Raw genomic sequence first — 23,669 nt, 5'->3', positions numbered from 1 at the left:
GGGTTTCCTTTGATTGTGAGATTTTATTGGGTCACTCTCCTATAGTATCACTCTCAGAGAATCACTTGTCAATTAATAAAGCAATATAAAATGCTAATTTTCCAACTCAGCCTCACGAGAACTCAAAGTCATATTAACTCCAGAACTCACACAAATCAGTTATAATCCACGGCTTCCACGCATCCAATGCAGACAAGGAGAAAGAAAAACGAAATAAAAAAAATAAAATTTAAAAAACTAAAAATTACCATAGAAGACGAAAATCAAACTTTTAAGCAGCATAAATATTTAAACAAAACAAGATCTGATAAGCATTTACCTTCAAGGAGCCTCTCAAATCTCCAACGTCCAAAACAACATATTGAGCACTTTATGTCGACCAGTTTTGAAGCCCTAACTCCTTGAAATTTTGATAAATTAGAGCTCCTGAGCTTTCTCCTCACAGAATGTGAGTATATTTAAATCAAATCAAACGGGAGAAAATTGAGGATTCTGTACCTGAAATCATGAGAACTGAGGTTGATAACCAAAATGCTTGTTTTGATTTTATCACACAGAACAGTAGCATAATCACAATTATTTTCAGGCTATCAGCAACGTCCTTGTGAGAAAATGAAGACGGGAAGCAGAGAGAGGGAGGAGGGAGTTTACCTCTTCCGGCAGCTGGTGCTGCAAGTCTGAAACTCTTTTTGAACCGCCGTCGAAAGGGAAGGAGCAAGGGTGACCGGTGACTTAGCGTTCAGACGAGCAGTTGAATGAGAGAGAGAGAGAGAGAGTGGAGAGTGATGAAATGTGGTATGCGACCTCATTTACTCCTTTTCCACTCTTTTGGCGGGATTTTTGGCGGGATTTCTATGGTTTCACCAAATTTGTGTTCAGTTTTTGAATGTCTTTAAATTTTGGGTTTTTTCGATGATGGATTCGAGAATTGGCCCATGAATCGATTCGATTCAAGATGGATAATGAAGAAAATGAGTAAGAATCAATCGGTTTCAATTCAAATCAACTGACTCTTAAAACCATGCATGTACACTAGTCCCATAGATTGATTTGGAACCATTTAATTAGGGTTGTCAATCAATCTACTTAGGACAAACAGTTTGACCTGGTTTTTACAAAACTAAACACCAATGAATTTACCCTATAAACTAGCACTATGGATTAATTTGGGACCATATGATTTACAGACCCTTGTCAGTGCAAGGAATCAAATGGTTAACACGGGAATTTTTGTAGGATCAAATAGTTGACCTTATCAATCTTAAGGAATCAAATGGTTAACAAGGGGATTTCAGGGATGCAAGGTCTACTCTTGGACAACACATGACAACAACATAGACTTGCCCTAGGGGTGTCAAACGGTCAGTTCGGCTTGGTTTCGGTCTCGGAATGGTGAGACGAAAACCAAAAGCATTAAAAAACTTTGCTTTTTGGTTTCGGTCAGATCGATCTGGTTCGGTCCCGTCATACCCCAGTCCAAAACAAATCCAATAAGGAATTGTTCAGTTTCGGTATCGGTATCGGTTTCAGTCTAGTGCGGTTTCGATTTATTATGATTTTTTAATATTGGGTTAGTGCCGGTTTAGATCAGTTTGTTTTCGAGTTTGAACTACAATGAAATCTTAAATTTATAATTTAGAGTGAGGAAATATTCGATAAAAATATTTAAATTCACCTTCCCCAAATCAAATATACAACAAAAAACAAGAAAATTGATTTGATATGTTCATGTTGTAATCCAAACAATCCAATGAGGATCGGTTCGGTTCGGTCTAGTTTTTTTTATCAATCTTAACGGTTCAGGCTAGGTTTGATTTGATATGTTCATGTTGTAATCCAAACAATCCAATAGGACACCCTTAACTTGCCCTATGGATTTTAATCCTCTCCAATTCCCTAAACTGTGCAGTTTAGGGTGAAGATGTTGACACTTGGCAGCTTGAACATCCAACAGTCCGAACTCATTGACTTTGTTTTTTTTTTTTTTTTTCTTCTCGAGCTCGACACCGTTGGATGTCCGAATGAATCTTATTTTGCCTCCTCTATGATCTCATTAAAATAATATAAATACTAAACACCGATGAGTTTTTTTGGAAAAACAATGTGATATTAGTGTTTTTTTTTTCTTTGCCACTTGTCACATGTGCTGACATGTCAAAAAGTTTATTGGCCAAATGACCTAACCTGAGTGGATCATACAATGCATCCTCTGTTATCGTGGTGAACTTTTTTTTTAAATCAAACACCAATGGATTTTTGTGTGCAAACAATTTGACCTAGTTTATTGGATTTTTTCCACCACTAATCACCAAGTGCCAACATGTCAAGTAGGGGAACTGATCTAAATGCCGATCCAAATGAGTCAATACGTTGCCTTCTCTATTATCTTGGTTAATTTTAAAAAAAAATTGTAAAAATCAATATGATGCTTACTCTATTATCCTAGTTATTAAAATAAAATAAAATAAAAAAAACTATATACTGATAGATTTTTTTAGTACAAATAATTTGACTGCTTTTGTTGACTTTTTTTTTTCTCTTTCCATTTCACATGCGTTGACATGTCGATAAGGGGAACTGAACAAAATACCAATCCAAGTGGATCTTATGATGCTCCTCTATTATCCCTAACAAATAAAAAACACTTTGAACACAAATGAAATTTTTATAAGGGTTCCAGGTTAGGGTTTCAGATAAAAGAGAGGGGTTTTGGGAAGGGTTTGTGGGAAGGACTAGGAGGTTTTTAATGGCCGGCAGTAGGGTCACCATGGGTACTTGCTTCGTCTTCTTCAGTGTATGGAAATCGCTTCATCTTCTCCGACATCTGCAAATCGCCACAGTAGGAACAACAAAATAGAGGGCTTGTTCAACAATGAAAGGGACGGTTCCCTTTACTACGGCCAAAGGGTAAAAGGGTCACTTTACTACCCTTAAATTTGAGCTTTTAAGATTTTTCTAACCCATAACGTCATTACTAAAACGGTGACTGACTAATAGAGAAGGGCTACTTGTAAGAAATCTTAACATGCAGGGGGTGTTTAAGTAATAGTTTCAAAAGTTAGGGGTGTCAATCAATCAGGCCATGGTATAGGGTGTGTACAAGTAATTTATCCTAGACTTAATAACAATATATGAGTCTTGGTGGATTCGAACCACCATATCTTGGGGAATTTCCAAGTGCTCCACCTGTTTGAGCTAAAGACTCTCATACAAGAAAGCAAATGAGAGCAATTATAGTTGAGAAGATTCACAACTCAACAAAAATCAAAGACACTGATTTGGTCTGGAAAATTCTTGTTCAAAGACCATAAAAGATCGGTCCAGTGTAAATTGTCCATGGACATGAAAACTGTCTTTGGAGTAACCTCTCCACTGTTGAAAAAGAACATTTAGGAAATGGGTTTGGGTGACTGATAAGCTGATAGATAGATTTTGGCCACATCAGCATAGTTAGTAAGCTTGTTTGCTTTCTCACTTGGATCTTTATCAAGAACTTTTGCTCAGAAACATGATGGGGATGGAAATTGGCTGTTTTGGTAACTGGTCATAGTTCAAAAGGAACATCTATGAGTGAATTTTTTTTTAAAAAAAAAGGACTATTTTCAGGTCGGGGGGAGGGTGGCTAAAAAATGATATCAAGATAAAACCTACAAATCACATTTAATTGGAATGAACACTTTAGCCTGACTAATGGTACAGTTACTGAAATATGAGAGAAGCTTGACTCCGTTTAGTTACAGCAGTATGGGAAGAAGAAGAAGAAGAAGAAAGATCAAACCCAAAACAAATGCTATTGTCAGCTAGTAAATCAGCATCTGAGTTCTCTAAGAAGAAGCTCAGGGAATGTCACACTAATTATCTCAATTGCAGTTGACCATGTCGGATCTCTGAACCAGTTGATTATGCAGACTTAAGACCATTCTCTAATCCACGCAGGCATGTGATTCATGGATCTTGAGTCATACAATAAACTCAGGACATGCCAATTAATTACATTACTTGAATCTACTTTATCAACTTTCTTAACCAGTCTGATCACTAGAACTGTTCAATTATCCAAGCTGCTACTTGATTCACAAATGCAGAGTCATACGATGGTAAAACCACTACATTTGATATAAAGAATTGGATTTAGAATTACATCTATTAAACCATCCTCCCCTTTGATAAGAACATCTAACTTAATTGGTTATATCAGGTATGAAAACATCTGTAATTTTCAAAGCCTAACATGAACTATCAGAAATCTTCTCACTTCTACTTCTCGTCATTCCCACAATCGAGGTCTGCCTTGATATGTGCTAAAACCAAGTTCTTCAGATGTATGTTTGTTCTATATAAACATAACCCAGATGTAATAAACATTATATGGATTCTCCACAATGTGGCACAGTTTCAATTTAACTGAAACTACATGAGTGCAAGTGCATACAACGCACAATAATATGCCCAAACTCATTATGCATAAGATGCAACCATAACTAACACAACTTTAGGATAACAGTACCAGAAAACACCAACTATACTAGATAAAACAAAGGGCAAATCATCAGATAGCAATGGTTACACAGACAATGTATTGAGAAACAAATCCAACAACCAAATACCACTGCAAAGTATATAGATACAGAGAAGATGTTAAAATAGAAAAAAAAAAAAGAAGAAAAAACACAAAAATCAAACCACCCATGAATGTCCGGCTGATAATTAGATCCCCACAAAAACCAAACTAAAGATCGACCTAGCAACCAATAGGAACTCGAACATCAATTTTGCTCATGAAAGCCCTAAAATCCATACCTTTTGTCGGCTGATTTCTTCAAATTATAGTGATTGTGATCCAATTCTTGAGACAAAATAGAAATTGTAGCACAGACGTGTAAAAACGTTAAAAAATAAACTGCAAAAAACAGAGACGACTGTGAGAGAGAGAGAGAGAGAGAGAGAGAGAGTTGCAGAGCATGAACGTCTGCCTGCCGGCTGCCAAGGTCTACCAGGGTGAAGTCGGATTTGGGATCGGGGAGGAAAGTAGAAACTTCCGTATAGGAGAAGTATATCATAGATTACAAGAAGTTACGAGATTTTGTATCTCAAGATAGGGGTGCCCTCAAGATATTAGAAACTTTTTTTGTATTAGATGGGATCGAGCATGAACTCTGCTAAGGGAGGTTGAAACTCTTGAGTCTTAAAGCAATAAGATCTCTGTTGATTTCCAATCCCAAATCTTCTTAGTGACCTGCTTTACGCTTCTTCCTCTGTGGAAAATTCTCTCTTAAGCGTGAGAGAAACAGGGTAAAAGCAAACCCTAGCCTTCAGTCCGAGATACACTCTTCAGAACCAAAGTGAGAACGAAGCATTCGACAAGAAAGAGAGGGAGAGAAAGGAAGTGTATTTGGGATCGTATTTTTTTTTTTTTTTTTTCGGTAATAGGTATCGTATATCACTAAAAATCGTATAATGTTTTGGAATTCAATTAACGAACAAGATCTATCGATACCAATTCTATGGATCAGATTACTCCCGACCATAGATTCCCTTACCTGCACCGCCGACCAGAAAACCTTTTGCCTTAAAAATATTCTTTTTCTTTTTCTATTTTTAACTAAAGAATGTAGTCCACAGATTGGAAAAACACTCCATATAAATTACTGATACATAATATGTTAGCTTCAATCATCAACTATGTAAGTTTGCCAAAGAAACTCTCGACTATGTGAGGGCCAATCCCTGAGATTTTGGTATCGTGTACCTGAGAGCCGTCAGCTTCTCTATTAACTTTCTCTCTGCATCCGCCTAAGAAAAAAATAATAAAAAAGAGCATCCTCAGGTGATATATATAGAGGAATTCTACCTAAGGTATACATGTAACTATGTAAGTGTCCTTGTGTATGTTCAACTTTTGTGTGTGTGTGTGTGTGTGTGAGAGAGAGAGAGAGAGAGAGAGAGAGAGAGAGAGGAAACCTCAAGCATGGGACTGTTCTTAGGAATGTTGCAAGCCACAATTACACTGAGGCCAGTCTTTAACACTGAAGAGATTGGAGATTGGTAGAACATTAGCCCAGTAAGTAGAAGAGGACTCTCAAGTCTCAACAAATTAAAATATAAGTTTTACCTAATCGTCGAGCAATGCTTGATCCCGTGTTGTCAGAGGTCCCTCCAAGTATTGATGTTACACTCACCGTATTGTTCTGTGTGGATCATCAAATATTGAGCACAAAATGAAACATCCAAGCACAACCATTGGTAAAGAGAACGGTGAAAGACTGATGAAAAACAGCAAACTTACAGGTCGAGTAGGTGCAGCTGCATATAAATGCCCAAATTTGGTAGTGTTGCATCCAATCCATGTATATATCTACAGTCATCATTTCCTAATAGTTAGTCAATACACTAGGGGGGACACACATCTCAAATTAGCCATAAAATAGCGTAATTGACATAATGAGGCATTCCGCATCTACACAATGACACTCCACATGACCCCATACTCAATTGTATAAGCTTTGTTTCCAATAAATCTCCAAGCTTCGCTTGCTTTTGTTCTATAATTAGCAACTAAAGGGCATCAGGCAGATTGATAGCTAGTTGTCAAATTTGAAGCGAGGATAAACAACCTCGATAATATAAAAGTGGGGAAGGGTTCTCTGAGCCTAAGGTGTTTCCTACGCCATCTCACAATGTATTAAATAATAATAAATACTTATGTGAGAGGGCATAGAAACGCCTCAGGCTTGGAAACACTTATCCCTATAAAAATAAAATAAATTGTCATCGGAGGTACTAATTGGAAAATTACAAATTTACATTGGCCATTAATTACCTTTAAGCACAGCAGAAAACTTTGTAGAATTAATAATAGGAGAAAATTTTCTTTGATGCAAGGTCAGGGAACTGTACAGCCATCAATAGCCATAAATATCTCCCCCTCTATTTACGAATAGTTGAAAATACACCCCCCACTGTTGCGTGATACCCTATGGCACCATCCGAACCCCTCAGTCAAGGGAAACTTGGTCAATTATAAAACCAAACACCTTAACACTGTATTATGGATTGCTCACCTGTTTCTTGAGCCGTATTATCTGAAAATGGAAAATTACATCATGAAGATCCTCAGTGAAACAAGTGACCTGTAGACTATCATCATCTACTTGTGGACTATCAAGAGGACTAACTGAACTACTACCAACACTGGCCATTTCCTTTCTGTGCAGGATTTCAGCAGGTGCAACAACATCAACCAACCTGCAAGTGTTCCAATTTCATTAGTCATACTTCACAGCCAGATCAGCAATAGAATTCATTCAACCCTCCAATGGAATTCCTTAGGGATAAGGGTTTTATTCTAGGAATTTGTGCCTTGCCATTGGAGCTGGCATAATTATATCTCCAAGTTTAAGGTCATAAAAATTTACATAAGAATGTCAAACAAACTTGCAGAAAGCAAAAACATTTGAAAGAAAATTCAGGACAGTAAGAAGCAGTTTCATATATCATAATGGATTAGAAGGAAAGTGAACTCAATGGACAGCAGGTTTTATACCAAAAAATGTTTTCTATATATCAAAATTTCAAGTCTAACAGTAGAATGCAACCTAAATTAAGAACATATTCTTTTACCCACCATATAACTGGTCTAGCCCAAATGTAGCATTGAATAATGCGATTATCCTTTTTCTCCCTCAAAATCCTGCACCATAACAATAATTCTAGGTCCCACTTTATAGTCGATAAGGTTTTCTCAAGGAACAAAAAAAGATACTAGATGTTTATTTCTGCAACTATTAAATCTTTGAATCCTTTGTGCCACATAAATCTCGACTATAAGCCAAACCTTTAGTAGCAGGATAGTTGTAATTCAGAGTCACCAATTTAACATACCAGCATTACACACTTTCATCGATCAACATCTTGACTAACAAATCCAACGTGGATGAACAACATTTCATTGCATTAGTAGCTAGAAACGGGAGTTGAACGTTATACTTTTACACCAAAGTTGAGACTTAACATCAAGCTTTCCTTAAAGAGAAACTAAATAATTTAAACAATGACTTGCATCTAATTTTTGCTGAAGGACATGATGTTAAGTCTTGATACGTGTTAAAGTGTCTCAGTTTGGACTTGAAAGAGATAATAAAAAATCTGATCGAAGGATCAGATGCCGCAGTTACAATATTAAGGATTTAAGGTAACTGAGAAAAATTCAGAACAAGAAGTGATTTCAGAAACCAAGAGATCAGAGGACCTGATCTGGTCCAAACTCTGATCAAAGATTAATTTAGGGGTGATCTTTCAATCCCCAAAAGTAGTACTTGATCTGAAGGTCAGATCGATATACCTGCATATCGCCAGGACGTTTGAGATGATTAATAGCACCTCATCAGATGCATGTATTATCCTGAATAATCTATCTAAGGACATCTGTATGAGGGCCAATAAGACCCCAAAATATTGAATATAGATAGTGGTTTGATGCATAATAAATTCCAAAAAACAGAGTACCACCATGATATAGAGAATAAAGACCAGATAACACCTTGATACATAGTTGCCAAGGTGCTAGGCGATCCAAGGCGTGCGAGATCCTTCCTAAGCGCTTAGACGGCTGCTAAGAGGCACCTAGGTGACCTAAGCATTTCAGTATTAAATTTTGTTTTATTGATGCAAAAATGAGTAAGCTATACATACATGAATAAATAAACAGCCCATTATAGTTTACAGCAATAGCAAATTCAATCAATATATGCTAATTTAACAGCTCATTACACTTTACAGCATAGGTGCCCTGGGCGTGTATTAATGGTTGAATGTTACGATCATAGGCTTTAAGGTATTCTGTTATTGTCAAGGCTAGATGGGTAATTAGTGGTTAAGGGTAGTTGGGTAATTTGATATGATATGGCTTTATATAGTGTAAGGGATCGGTTGTAAAGGGCATCAAGAATTAATCAAAATCTCTTCTCTTATCTCTGTTCTAGGAGGTCACCACCCTTGAAGTAGTATTTTCCCCTTTTCTGCTATTGGGTTCGTATCATTGGTGCTTTCACTGAGAGAAATCGGCAACCAATCATGGCCGACAAACTCCGCCTCACCCCATTGTTCACCCTTGCTCAAGAATTGAAGGACATTCGTGCCTTGTTGCTTGATTGCAAGAAGAACTGTTTCAAGATGCAAAACAACATAGCAGATCTGTGTTTGAGTTCTGCGGCAATCAATGAGCAATCAAAAGAACTTCAGCGTTTGATACGTGAATCAATCGATGAAGAAAATTCCAACGGCATGGCAGACCCTGAATCTGTGGAGCAAGAAGACGATTCTGGCGTTATGTCGGTTGAGTTTGATGGGGCTTCGATTCCTGCCGTCATGGGCCAGAATCCGGTTGCATCAGAGCTCAGTCCTGCCTTCATCGATCAGAGACCAATTGCTTTGGAGATCGTCGCTTTAGAGATTGCTGATTCGGAGGTCGCTCCAGTCTTCACGAACCAAGTTCCAGTTGCATCAGCGAGATTTGCAAGATTCAGAAAAAGGGGATCGATGGCAGTCTTGTTGCAGGAATCGTTGCAACAGAAGATCGCTGGCTTCGTTGAGTTTGAAGGGGATCATCTGTTCATTCCTTCTCTGTTTCTTGGAGCACCCATGGATGCAAATGGTGAAGACTTCTGGGGTTTTCCGTTCTCTCCACCATGGCCACCACACCTGAATCGTTGGAATGATATTTCAAGCGAACCACCACCACTACTTAGCTGGTGCTGTGGCGTTGTCTTCCTCTGTTCCTTCTCTCTCTTCTCGAGTCTCGATTATGCTAGAAAGGTATTCGACCAGATTCCCCAACCAAATGTTTTCACCTGGAGCACCCTCATTCGTGCATTCGCTCCCAGTCCAACGCCCAACCATAGCCTCCTTATCTTCTCCAAAATGCTCCATCAGTGTCTTCACCCACCCAACACATACACTTACCCAATTGCAATCAAGGCAGCGTCAGAGCTCTCAGCTTTACGTGAGGGAAGAGTGCTTCATGGCATGGTCATTATAGCCTCTTGGGGTTCTGATATTTTCATCCTGAATTCTCTCATTCATTTCTATGCTGCATACGGGGAATTGGATAAGGCTTTTAAGGTGTTCGTGAAAACTCCCAATAGGTATGTGGTTTCTTGGAAATCTAGGATTATTGCTTATACACAGGCAAGAAAGAAACAGCGGTGCTCCCCGGTCGCGCAGACGAGTCCTCTGGCATTTTCTTGGGTCCTAGAGGGTCTGTCTTCGATCTTCTTCTCGAGTCTTCTGGGTCAACACCTACCTATCGACATGGGCCACCATGGCCTTACAGCTTCTGATTTTGGTGGGGAAAGATTGTTTACTCGACTATTCGAGAGTGAAAAGATCCTTTACTCGGCCAGTCCGTACCCATCTCAAGGAAGTAGCGGTAGAGGAAAAATGGTTTTCTTCAAGGAAGGGGAATCGAAGCGTGTCGAGTTAAGAGGATTTGTTTGGAGCTTCTGCAAAAATGCTAGGGAAAGATGGGCCAGGGAGAGATGGGAACTGGAACCCTCGACTTCCACCGGAACCACCACCGTCTTCTCCTGCAATAGCTTTCCAATGCGAAATCAACTTTGAACTTCGGAGGGATTTCGAATCATTTGTCGTAATTGGTTGCAACCATGTATTCTGTTGTGAGTGCATTAGCAGTTACGTGATTTCCAAGTTAGAAGAAAAGATAACTAGTATAAAGTGCTCAAAGTTGAGTTGTGAAGAAACGTTAGAGCTTGAATCATGTCGTTTAATTCTTGCACCCGAGGAGTGTGAAAAGTGGAAGGTTGCTCTCTGTGAGTCTTTAATTCGTGAGCCCCAAATATTTTACTGCCCATTCAGAGATTGTTCTGCCCTGTTGCTCAATGATGGGAAGAGGGTAATTGCTTCTATTGTTGGTGGCTCATCTGGAGCAGTAAGTATATTTGCTTCGTTGATTTTATCATTTGAACTACCATTTGTGTTGCTTCTACTACTTCGGTTCCTAGGGGTGTGCTTGACTGGGTGATGCAGATTCATCATCAAATAGGGCTTGTTTCATTGGGAATAAGTGTAGGGTTGAGATATATATATGTTGGGCCTTTGTTCCCAAGGGTTTTCTATGTATTAGGCCACTTTAGTGGGCCTGAAATAGGAGTATATAGGTTGCATACGGGATTAGCCCAATACTTTATTTTTATTTTGTGTTTTTAATTGAACCGGTTTAAATTGGTTGCATCCAATTGGTTTAATTGGTCTAATTTAAGTGAAGTGATCCTATTGGCTAAGAGGTTCTTATATCCTATTGGCTACTAGGGAATCTTCTTTATTTTAAGTGGTTTAAATTGTTTTAAGTCATTAGGACTCTATTTTGAGTCTATTTGGGTTTCCTAGTCAGTTTAAGTTGCCTAATAGGTTAGGGATAAGGTTAGGCCATTCCTTTTTAGTGTCTAAGTCTATTTTTGAGTCTTCTATATAAGTTTGTAAGGGAGGCCAGCATTGGATACGAATTTGATTAATAAAAACTCAGCTTTATGTTTACTGCCTTTGCTCCATCGTGAGTGTGCCTTGTGAGTAATATCAAGGTTGCCTTGTGAGTAATATCAAGGTGAAGGGATTGGTGGATCTCCAATCGACTCCTTGCATTGTGAAGATCGGGAGGGCTGCTACTTATCTCCTTGCATCTTGTAGATCGGGAGACCCCATTGTTCATCTTCAAAGTTGCTACGATTGAAGATCTCTTCAAATCCAGTAAGTTTGAATCTGAGATTTGATTTCAAACCTTCTTCTTCTAATCTGTCCAGCCAGTCCCCTTCATTAGACCTAGTCCAAACTCCCCTCCATCCATCAAACCCTAACCTCCATTAAAACCCTAAATCCAATTCTGCCCTAAATTGTAGAATTTTAAATCCCTTCCCAAACCCTAACTTCTTTATACCAAAATAACCCCCTAGACCTGCCCATTAATACCCTATAAACCCCTTTCCCAAAATCCACCCCTAAACCCTAGATCTCACAAACAGTCCATTTTTATAAGGCCTCTAACCTGAAACCCTAGATTTCCAACTTCATCCAAATTGATCCAAACCTACACCAATAGACTCATAAAAACCTACACATCATTACCAAATAAAACCTTAGCTTGAAACCCTAACCCTAACCCTCATTCTGCCCTAATTAGCCTAAGCTGTCCCAATCGGCCAGCCTTGTTAGGTGAACCCATTACCCTGGCTCCTAGTGGGATTACTCCTACCTAGGACTACATTAAATTGGTATCAAGATCCACCAATCCCTTCACCTTGATATTACTCACAAGGCAACCTTGATATTACTCACAAGGCACACTCACGATGGAGCAAAGGCAGCAAGCATAAAGCTGAGTTTTTATTAATCAAATTCGTATCCAATGCTGGCCTCCCTTACAAACTTATATAGAAGACTCAAAAATAGACTTAGACACTAAAAAGGAATGGCCTAACCTTATCCCTAACCTATTAGGCAACTTAAACTGACTAGGAAACCCAAATAGACTCAAAATAGAGTCCTAATGACTTAAAACAATTTAAACCACTTAAAATAAAGAAGATTCCCTAGTAGCCAATAGGATATAAGAACCTCTTAGCCAATAGGATCACTTCACTTAAATTAGACCAATTGAACCAATTGGATGCAACCAATTTAAACCGGTTCAATTAAAAACACAAAATAAAAACAAAGTATTGGGTTAATCCCGTATGCAACCTATATACCCCTATTTCAGGCCCACTAAAGTGGCCTAATACATAGAAAACCCTTGGGAACAAAGGCCCAACATATATATATCCCAACCCTACACTTATTCCCAATGAAACAAGCCCTATTTGATGATGAATCTGCATCACTGGGATCAGTCTATATTTCTTATGTGCAAGTGTTATGGGCTGGATGATGAGCAATCACATGAGCAAAGTTGGATCCATCTTCACAGGGGTTCTGCTTTTCCCTATAATGATGGCTTATATGGGAAAACTGGTGTTGGGTTTGATGGTGTTTAGGGAGATGGTTGGTGAAGGTATTCAGCTTGATGTTGTGGTTATGATTAGCTTGTTTTTTAAGTGTAGCCAATTAGGCTGGCTGAGACATGGTAAGAATGTGCACAGGTGGAATATTGGGAGGCGTCGGCGGCTGGGATTGTATTTAGGGAGAGATGTGATTTCATGGAGTGCAGTGATGTTGGGGTGTGGAATGAATGGCAGTGTCAATGTTGCTTTGAATCTCTTTGATCTGATGTGCAGGGAGGAATTGGCTCCCACTGAGATTACCTTTGTTGGGATCTTGTATGCTTGCAGTCATTGTGGAATGGTGGATCAGGGATTTGAGTATTTCAAGAGGATGAGGGAAGTATATGGGATCATGCCTAAGATAAAACATTATGGTGGCATTGTTGATTTGCTTGGTACGGCAGGGTTGGTTCAAGAAGCACATGATTTTATTCAAAATGTGCCGCTGGACCCCAATTGCATGTTTACTAGATATGTTGTGGCACTTCACAGGATCAAGGATGCAGAAAGGTCTCAAGATCCTAAGGAACAGCTGCAAATGAAATCGCTTCATTAATTAGAGATCCCAATATATCAACTTCATTCCATTTGAAATTTCAGCAACCTTCCCGACCGCCACTTGTTTGTGATAATGTTGGATTGAACGAGCTCCTTCAGCCTTTTGATCCAGGCGGATACCACAACCCCATGAATGCCACCACCCAGCTGTCGATTATGATGTGTTTTGTGTTTGATCCGGGGGTCGATTTACAAGCTTTGCAACAGAACCTTAAGGAGTTTCAGCTCCAGTTGTCCATGGATATCTGTTCTCAGTAGAACCTTGAGGACAAGGTTCTGTCCGAAGGGGATGGCAATGTTACGATCATAGGCTTTAAGGTATTCTGTTATTGTCAAGGGTAGATGGGTAATTAGTGGTTAAGGGTAGTTGGGTAATTTGATATGATATGGCTTTATATAGTGTAAGGGATCAGTTGTAAAGGGCATTAAGAATTAATCAAAATCTCTTCTCTACGAGGTCACCACCCTCAAAGTGGTATTTTCCCCTTTTCTGCTATTGGGTTCGTATCATTGAACCTAGATGCTACTGTTAAGGTTATATTGCATAATCAAGAAATTACATAATCATATAATCACAGCATTACAAAATAAGTGAAACACAAAATCAAATAATCTCAGATTACATAATCATATAATCACAAAATGACAAAACTACATGACTTATACTAATAGTTGCACAATTTGATTTGAATAAATAAATCACATACCACAGAATTACAGCCACCGGCCACACCACCACCAGCCACCACTACTGACACTGACATAGAAGAAGAAGAAGGAAGGTGAGAAGAAAAAGGAGGGGATAAACCTACAACAGAGCAAGGAGATTGGAGGTTTCAAAAATTTTTAAAGGCCATATGCCTTTATTTCCGAAAATTCTAGAGATCATGACCGAAAAGATTCCAGTGATTATTTTTTTATGAGAACATTTTAGCCAAAGTTATTTTGAGAAAAATGGGTTTGGGGATGATATTCCCGTGCATCCACATAACACTCCCCAGCAAACATGCTCTTTGGAACAGCTTTTGTCTTGATTATAAGTCAATCCAGAGAAGTCAAAGTCGGAACAGAGGAGGAGGGGGGAAAAACACATCAGAGAAGTAGAGGTCGGAACAAAGGAGGAGGAGAAGAAGAACAGAGAAACAAAATGCAACAGCGTAGAAGAGGAAGAAGAAGAACTGACGAAGATAAGGAACTGAAGAAGAAGCACTAGCAGCAGACAAATAAAATATAAAACTTACGGCAGAGAATGCCGCCGGAGAGAAGCTTTCACCGGAGATATCTTGCTCAGAGGAAGAAGATGCCGGAGGTATCTTGCTCATCTTCACGGCTTCAAGGTTTTCTTCACAGGTAGGGTTCACACTTCTGCATTTCACACCGCCAGGTCTTATGTTTTATACGATTTTTTTTTTTTTGAGTAAATTACTCCCCCCTCCCCTCAATTATGCTCGAATGACAAACTCCTCCCCTGGGTATTGAGTAATAACTCTCCCCTCCCCTGCATTCACAAGATTCTATCAACCGTACCAATTCCGTTAAAAAAAGCTGTTAAGTGATAGGAAAAAACTATATTACCCCCTTCTTCTGAATCTTCTTCTTCTTCCTCCTCCTCCTACAACCCCTTTCCTGCAACTCTGCCCCCACCCTGCTGCCAATGCAACCCCTCTCGCCGCCCCCACTCATGCTCTCTCCTTGCCCTTTCCCTGCTGCTGACGCAAAGGGTCTCCATGGTGAGGAAATGATAACTCAGACACACAGAGCATATCACCACGCAACTGAATAATTCCAGACCCAAGTCCAGCAAGAATTCAGATGTTCAAACCCTGTCATATGGTCAAGGTTGAATATGAAATTCCAGGTCAGAGATCCCCACTACTAGTCCTCCCAAATAGAACATATATAATGTCGGAACAACCAACAACAAAGGAACCGGAAGAGACTGAAACTAGATCTGGCGGTAGAATGAAGAACCAGACCTGAAATTTGAATGAAACTTCCCAGTCCAGCAGGATCTCGAACAGAGCTTCAGCAGAAAGGGATCGCCCACTGCTAGATAATAAAGTCCCAAAACTTGAGATTAAAAGAAGGAAACTGTAGGGAGATCGATGCCTGTCTTGCTGTACCAGCACTAGCGCCAGAACAGAATAGAGATTATACAAGGTAAAGGAAGGAGAAGGAAAAGAAAGAAAAGGAAGAAGGAACAGAAAGAGAAAAGGGAGATTAGAAGGCTTACTGGAGGGAAAGGAGGAAGCTAGGGAAGATACCAACAGTCCCACAGTCCACACGCTGTTCAACCAAGCAACACTCAACTCTCTGAGGTTTAACTCATAACTCAATATTCGATTCAAAACAAAGAGATTTAAGAAATCAGGTTGGAATTAGGATTCCATAAATCAGTAGAAAGACCTGGTTTTGAAAATAACGATAAATTAAGATTCCAAACTGATACCTAGATTTGAAAACATAATTAAAAAATTAGATTCTAAGATTGAGAAATTTAGAATTCCTACTTGAAGAAGCATTCTTGGAAAACAGTGAAAAGATTGGGTTTTGATGATTGATTTTGAAAACATAGTTGAAATCTAAAGTTATAGAACAAGAAACATAACCAATAGATCAATAATTGCGAAGAACAAATTAGGAAGTTATGCGCAGGATAGAGAGATTATGATCTGACCTGAGTACTGAGAAGAAAAGATAAGAACGAGAAACAGTGAAAAAAAGGATATGATCAGGAATCACCACCTAATCTGAAAGGCTGCCATCACCTCCAGAACCTAACCTTGGAATCACCAACCGTTCAACCAAAAAAAAAAAAAGAATCACCAATAGTTCTCTAATATTGGATGGCTTTCTTGCTCTGTGATGGAGGCGACAATGGTTATGGACGTTGTGAGGGCGGCGGTGGTGGTGACCGTGGCTACGGAAGTGGTGGTGGCGATGGTGACCATTACTCAAGCTGGAGAAACTAGGGTCTAGAGATGTTTTTAGGGTTTTGATATGGTTAGGGGGTATTACACAAAAACAAGGGCATTTTGGGGTTTAAATGAATATTTTTAGGGTGATGTCATCACTTAAGAACCATTTTTAACGGAATGGGAATAGTTGATAGAATCTTGTTAATACAGGGGAGAGGAGAGTCATTACTCAATACCCAGGGGAGGGGTTTGTCATCCGCACATAATCGAGGGGAGGGGGGAGTAATTTACTCTTCTTTTTTTTTTTTCAAATGACAACTTAGGATCCAATGCTTCCTACATATTGTACAGTTTGTACACTAGCCAATAGCATAGATAGTAGTAGTATTCTTTCTAAAATCAGAAAGAAAAAAAAAACTAAAATAAAGGCGAATTTTGACAACTATGCACTTGATTCTTGCTTGGATCCTTTGATATAAAGCCATATATAGATAGGGTTGTAAATGAATAGCCGAAATCTGTTTCCGTATTCGCGTCTGTATCCGTTTAGCACTATCTGAATCCGTCCAAAAGCTAAACGGATGCGGATACGGATAGGCTATAGCTATCCAAAAAGCTATATTTATAAGTAAACAGATAAAATATCCAATCCGTAGCCGTGTCCGTATCTGTTTAGCATTATCCAAATCCATCCGAAAGCTAGATGCGAATGCGGATATAGAACTATCCGAGCAGAATCCGATCTATTTACATCCCTATATATAGATAGTAAGACTAGGATACCTCAGTTCATCTTCGTATAATCAGTAACTAAGGTGTCACATACTAGGTAGTGCAGCGTAGGTGCTGAAATCCAATACGTATTGGGATTTGCTTTCTTTCGATACAAAATATCAAGAGATGATATAGGGGGAAAAGGGATCAGGATCGTCTCCAGGGAGCAGGGGACACCTATGGCGCTGCCAGCCGTTGGGCTGTGCCGCACACATCCCTAGGCATGCGCCGAGATGTGTGTAGCATAGCTCAACCACTGGATGCCCCTTGGCAGCACCCTAGGTGCACGCCTCCCTAGAGACGAGCTAAATTCCACTCAGGAACCCCCTACTTTTCTGAAGATGCACACATTTCTATGGAAGTTATTAAAGAAATACACTAAGATAAAGTGTGTTTTAAGAATCGGAATTCAATTTGTACAAGTGAAACTCTATTTTCTTTTTTTTTCTTTTTTAAATGCAAAAAGGAGGAGCAGAAACAATAGCATGATTTCTTTCACTGTAATGTTGTTAAATAACATCATCTGCTTCTTGATTCGTTTTAGAAACAATAGAAGTGCTGTTAATTTTGCATACACTTATGTCTCTGTCATCGTTATGTCACTGGATATATCCAAACATGACAATGTATCAATTCTACCCGTTTTAGCTTGGTTACACTAAAGTGAAAATGTTGTAAAAATCGTTCAGCTTTTCCTTGTTTCTGTCATGATAAAGAATTAAAGAATTTAAGTTTCCCAGAACTGGTCTAATTGATGCATGCAAGGATAAAGAACTTGGTGCTGACCTAGAACTCAACTTGCTAGAAACCAAAATTTGGTTGAAACATGGTATTTTTTGGGTAAAACTCGATATGTGATGAGCTGGTCAAAACTGGTCGAAACTACCAAAACTAGGTTGATTGAAATTGGTTAAAATTGGTCGAAACTATTTTATTTTTCATTTTGGAACTGCCCTTTTGTGTAAATAATCTTTTGGAATATATTGTAAACATAAGGATGACTGTAAAGCTTGAAACAACACCATACTTATGTAAATATTTAACTTATCACTTAGAACTCTGTTACAATTGATTATAATAGTATCGAAATTTCCGAAATATTGTCGAAACTTGGTATTTTTTAAACTACCCTATGGTTTCATCTCAGTCAACTGCGAAACCGAGTTGTCTCGGTCGAAACCTGCAGTTTTGACCAAGATTTAGTTCCATGGATGCATGTGACCACACTATTTGCAAGAGCAATTGGAAACCACCTCAGGAATCTTACTAAATGCTGAAGGATCTTTTAACCTAACCAAGAAGCAGAGTGGTAAGATGGATTTTCACAGATTAAAAAAGATTTATTTTTTGTACCAGCATTCAGGACCAGAATCAGTTCAATATAAATATAAATGGGGAAGATAAATTTTGCAGAAATTTCAGTAAGTAATCAAATTGGATAGATATAGGAATGAAGAACTATTGTCAGCCGCCTGAAAATAAAAAGGTTGGACTCAAAAGGATCTCTGAGAAATTATTAAGATTCAAAGAGCTACACTGAATGGTAAAGTCACACAACAGCAACAGGTTTTCAATTCAGAAACCAATAAAAGCTCAATAAATTATTGTATAAAGGGGTTCCAGAATTCTATTTGTTTGGAAGGGTTCAAACTTCAAAGGTGTTAAAAAGGTCTGCAAGAATCAAGCAATCTCAGATTCCCAACATACAAGCAATACTGTGAAAATCCCATAGGCCAAACAACATCTCAATATACAATGTAATCTCAGTAAACAAACTATAATCTGAAAACCCATCAGGCCAAACAAATATCTCACAGTACAAACAATCTCAATATTATATATACAAGAATCTTAGTAAGAAAAACAAAATATGATTTTTCTATAAAACCCATAGGCCAAATAATTGAAAACCAAAAGAAGTAACAGAACCCGTACAACTGGAAACAGGAAGGGAAATTCAGGAGAGAGAGAGAGAGAGAGAGTAACCTTACTGTGTTGTCTGATGAAGGCAGTGAAGAGCTGTCAACGGCGACGTCAAGCGACGAAGGAGAACGGAGAACGGCAATGACGAACAGTGAGTGGCGCAACTTGCAAGGTTTTGAGTTGGGGTTTCCGTCAGACCAAACCAAGGTTCAAATATGTGGAATCGGCAACGGGATCGGCGTCAGTAAATTCCGATTTCCAGTTGACCAGAATCGGTCTGGAATCTACCGAAATACGAAATCTAGACCTTAACCATAAAAATCCAGCAAGGATTGGCCGATCGGAATCGGAATCGAGCTCGGCCGATTCCCCAGATCCGATTCTGATTCTAACAACACTCTACAAACAATGGAAGGGAACGATTGTTAATTTGGATCCTCTACTACCGTGTGCCCGTACTGTAGGCGTGCTTCCTCACACAAGTAGGGGCACAATGATCACCCTACCCACTGCTCGAGCACGCTATCCAATAAATTAAAAAATTCCTATTCAACTAAATGCTCTTTCACGTGTTGTTATTGTTCCCCACGTTGGTGCATATACTACAAAACCAGTTAACATTCTCGTCCAACAAAAAAAGTATGCCTTTTTTTTCACATATGGTAAAGTATGCATATGATAAGCATATTTAGAAAATATCCATGGGCGAGACTTGGATCTAATTCTAATTTTCAATTTTGTGAAATTTGGGCAATTTTAAAATTGCAGTTCTTGCTCTAAGGTTTTATTTATTATTCACGAAAAGAAAAGAAAAGATTGTATAATTTTTTTTTTCTCCACACTTCTCATGTTGTTTGGTGAGCATGACGCCAATGGAAGATTCTGTATTTTAAATTTGAAATTAATATTGACATTGACGAAATATTGTTTTAATACTACCAAAAAAATAAAAAATTACTCCAAACGTTTGAAAACTTAATTTGTTTACATCTTCTATGTTCTTGCAAGTTGCAACATTGTGCCTAATTTGGACTAATACTTAAGGGGAAAAGAACGTAACTAGTCATGTGCAAGGTGTGGCCACCACGCCTATACACAAAAATGCCTGGGGTACTTTTGTGTGTAAGCGTAGTCACCATGCTTTGCGCACAATCGGGTAATATTCTATTACCCAATTTTTAAATAACATTTTTTTGTTTTTGAAAACCATATGACTAAGATTATGGGGTCGAGCAAGCACAAATCTTTTCAAATAAAGTGCCAATGAAGCCCACAAACCATGTGAGTAAAATGCCTCACTAAAGTTTTGATTGAGCAAGCACATACCTTTTCAAATAGGGTTTTTTTCAAATACCCCCTTGAAAATGGCCAAACTTACAGTTACCCTCATAAATTTTCACTAATTCCACATGTGCTCTTGTTTTCCAAACTAAGTATCATTATAGGCCCTCCGGCTAGATAGAGCTGTTATAATATAACGGATCCCATTTTTTGAACATCGATGGACCATTTGCCTCTTGATTGAGTAAAATGATCAAAATGACCTTACCTGAAAAAAAAAAAAAAAAAAAAAAAAAAAACCAACAGCTCATCTTCCCCAAATCGTTTAGGGTTTGGGGAAGATGAGTTCTTGACCAATTGACCTTAGAATCTTCAATTGGATATGAAAACTAGTTGAAAATTTTACCAACATCGATCTGATCGGAAAAAAAATTTGAAAGAAAAGCCAGTGAAGGAAAAGTACCTTATTAGAGAAGAAAATCCTATTTCCTGGATGATCTTTCTTAGATTGAACCCAGGAGTTACAGACGAAATGAATAGGACCACAAGCAAACCCTTCGATGGTAATGGTCTTCAAGAAGAACTCGTTCTGGTGCTTATTGCTCACTGTTATGGCACCCGACTCCCCAAAAAGAGTCCACCGTGAGTTCTACTGTGTAATGAACTATTTTCGCTCGAACCTTTGATTTCTTCGACCAGTTCAGAGCGGCTTCTGTGCTCTTCTTCAGCACCTTTGTTTCTGCAGAATCGGCACCAAAAAAAAAAAAAAATCAAATTTCTGGATATTGAAGCACATATAGAAAAATTTTCCCACTTGGATCAAATTCGAGTGATTTACAATAAAAATGCAAAACCCCAGAAAACATTTACGGTTAGAACCCAATGATCTGTCCAGTCTAGAATGCAATCTTCTCTTCTCGAAAGGAACCAAAAACAGGAGAAAATGAAAGGTTGTTCTGTTTCTAATTGAACTTATGATTAAACAGAAGTCTTGAAGCAGGAACAAAAGATGATTTCTCCAACAAAGAAGATCCCAAGAATTCCTTAGCCATCGTCATGAATTTCTGATTCAGGAACTCATCTTCCCCAAACCCTAATATGCAGATCAACTTTTTCAGGGGAACAGTTTTGGAAAAGAGTTTTTGGCTGAAAATTCCCAAATCAATGATAGAGTCTTCCTCATTTCGATGAATCAAAGATCAAAACTTCTCAACTCGCATTCCCCAGGTAATGTTCAGAGAAGAAGAAGAAGGAATTTTTTTTTCCCAGGAAAAGGGAAAACTAAAAAGACAAAAAAACTGAATGTGCAGATTTCTCATTTCCGTTGAAAACAGAAAGAGAAAATTGATCACTTGACAAAGGAGTGCTTGCAGGGTGTGACTCATGTGAGGGAGAAGGGAAGATTCCGTACCTGATGACCAAAACAGATACCTAGGATCTTCTTGTTCATGGAGTCCAGCTTCTTCAAGAGATTGACAAGATTAAGGATCCAGAGATCATTCCCGTGAGCGTCACTACAGCAACCCGTGAGAACGAACCCATTGTAGCATTTCAGCTTCTCATCTTGAGGGAAATCCCCATTGATGACCCTGTAAAGGTCCCAAGTCTCACTATGAATTTATGACTCACGAACTCATCTTCCCCAAATCCGTCTGGGGAAGATGAGTCGCTGTGTTTTTTTTTTTTTCAAGTAAGGTCATTTTGGTTGGGTCAGTTTCTTGTGCAGGTTTCTGTGATTAGTTTATGGTCACTGAAACAGCCGTTCCTGTGTCCAACAATCCTGGTTCCAGCCCCATTACTGCTAATGTTGTTGGGCAAGGTGTTGGACCCAAGCGTTCTTGGATGAGTTTATTTTCTAGTGGTAAAGTAAAGGACGGTGCTTGTGATATCTCATTTGTTGAACCAGCAGTTGTTGCTGGGAAGAAGGTGGCATTGTGTTGCAAAGAAGACTTCGCAGAGGAATCTGATCGATGGGAAGCAGCGTTAGTGGGGTATATGTTTGGTCCCATACCAACTTTCTCTTCCATGAAAAGGTTTGTTCAAGAGAAATGGAGTCATGTTGGAACGGTGGAAGTTTTTGGTCTTGAGAGTGGGGTTTTTGTCTTTGCTTTCCAGGGATCTGATTTGAGTCACCAGATCCTTGATGAGGGACCCTGGACCTTTGGCACCAGGCCTCTGATTTAAGGCCTTGATCCCCTGAGGTATTGCTCTCTAAGAGAGAGGAGTCTGAGTTGTCGTTATGGGTTCGTCTTTATGGTCTCAATCTTCAGTATTGGGGTAGCCATTCTCTAGGACGAATCGCCAGTGTTTTGGGTCATCCTATTTGCGCTGATGGGAGGACCATGCAACGGGAGAGACTCTCCTTTGCAAGGTTTTGTGTGTCGGTTAATGCTGCTGATGGGTTACCTACAACAATTCATATTGCAATGGAGGATGGGTCTTTGGTAGAACAATCTGTTCAATATGACTGGGTTCCGCCGATTTGCAGTGATTGTAGAATATTTGGCCATATGGACAAGGATTGCCCAGTTGCTGCGGTGCTTCGAAGCCAAACCACTGAGGTGTTGCAGGTTGAAGGAATGGTTATTGAAGAACTTGGAGGCCTGCTAGCAGACGACGGGCTCGTGGTAAGCGTCCTGCACCGCCGAAGACTTCTGTGACTCCGACAGTAACTGCCCCGGCGAAGGTGTCTACAACGGTTAGCAACTGTGGGAGTGTAACCGCAACAATGGATATTGAGCCGCCATCTGCACTTCTAATGGGAAGATTCAATCTAAAAATACAAGTGTGAGGGCAGGCCCTTTAGTGATTCATGATGTGTCAAGAAGTGAATTAATGGAAAAGGTAGGTGTTCCAACGTCCAAGGAAATTGTTGGTCCTTGATGTAATGGAGACTATTCGTGGCAATATTCAACATGTTTCTAATCACTCTGGTTCGGTGGAGGCTAAACCAAATAATGGCTGTTTGTCTGTGGTTCCTAATATAGGTTCGATGGACCGAACTGGTGCGGGTATGAGAACCAAGTCTTCTGGAATTATTGTTGATCAACCAGTGGTTGGGAATAGGTTTGCGCCTTTGCAGGATGATGAGCCTACTGTGATTGGTGAAGATGGAGTTGAGGTTTCTACTGTACATCGTGTTTGTGAACGCAATCCGGGTCGAGGC

The 23,669-nt window shown here is 39.1% G+C and overlaps 2 protein-coding genes across 2 annotated transcripts; one reads left to right on the top strand and one right to left on the bottom strand.

Moving 5' to 3' along the window:
• Positions 1-5,637: 5,637 nt before the first annotated feature.
• LOC122640618 (proteasome assembly chaperone 4-like) lies at positions 5,638-7,601 on the bottom strand. Its single transcript, XM_043833833.1, has 5 exons — positions 7,062-7,601; positions 6,287-6,355; positions 6,113-6,188; positions 5,962-6,026; positions 5,638-5,793 (listed from the first exon to the last, which is right to left on the bottom strand). The coding sequence occupies exons 1-5, from the start codon at positions 7,197-7,199 to the stop codon at positions 5,710-5,712; spliced, it is 432 nt and encodes a 143-aa protein (XP_043689768.1). The 5' UTR covers positions 7,200-7,601; the 3' UTR covers positions 5,638-5,709.
• A 5,398-nt stretch (positions 7,602-12,999) lies between these two features.
• On the top strand, positions 13,000-13,605 carry LOC122638840 (pentatricopeptide repeat-containing protein At4g14170-like). Its single transcript, XM_043831690.1, has one exon. The coding sequence runs from the start codon at positions 13,000-13,002 to the stop codon at positions 13,603-13,605; it is 606 nt and encodes a 201-aa protein (XP_043687625.1).
• Positions 13,606-23,669: the final 10,064 nt, after the last annotated feature.

Source organism: Telopea speciosissima, chromosome 9 (assembly GCF_018873765.1).
Source record: "Telopea speciosissima isolate NSW1024214 ecotype Mountain lineage chromosome 9, Tspe_v1, whole genome shotgun sequence".
Classification (NCBI taxonomy): domain Eukaryota; kingdom Viridiplantae; phylum Streptophyta; class Magnoliopsida; order Proteales; family Proteaceae; genus Telopea; species Telopea speciosissima.
This window is presented reverse-complemented; position numbering and strand designations above follow the sequence as displayed.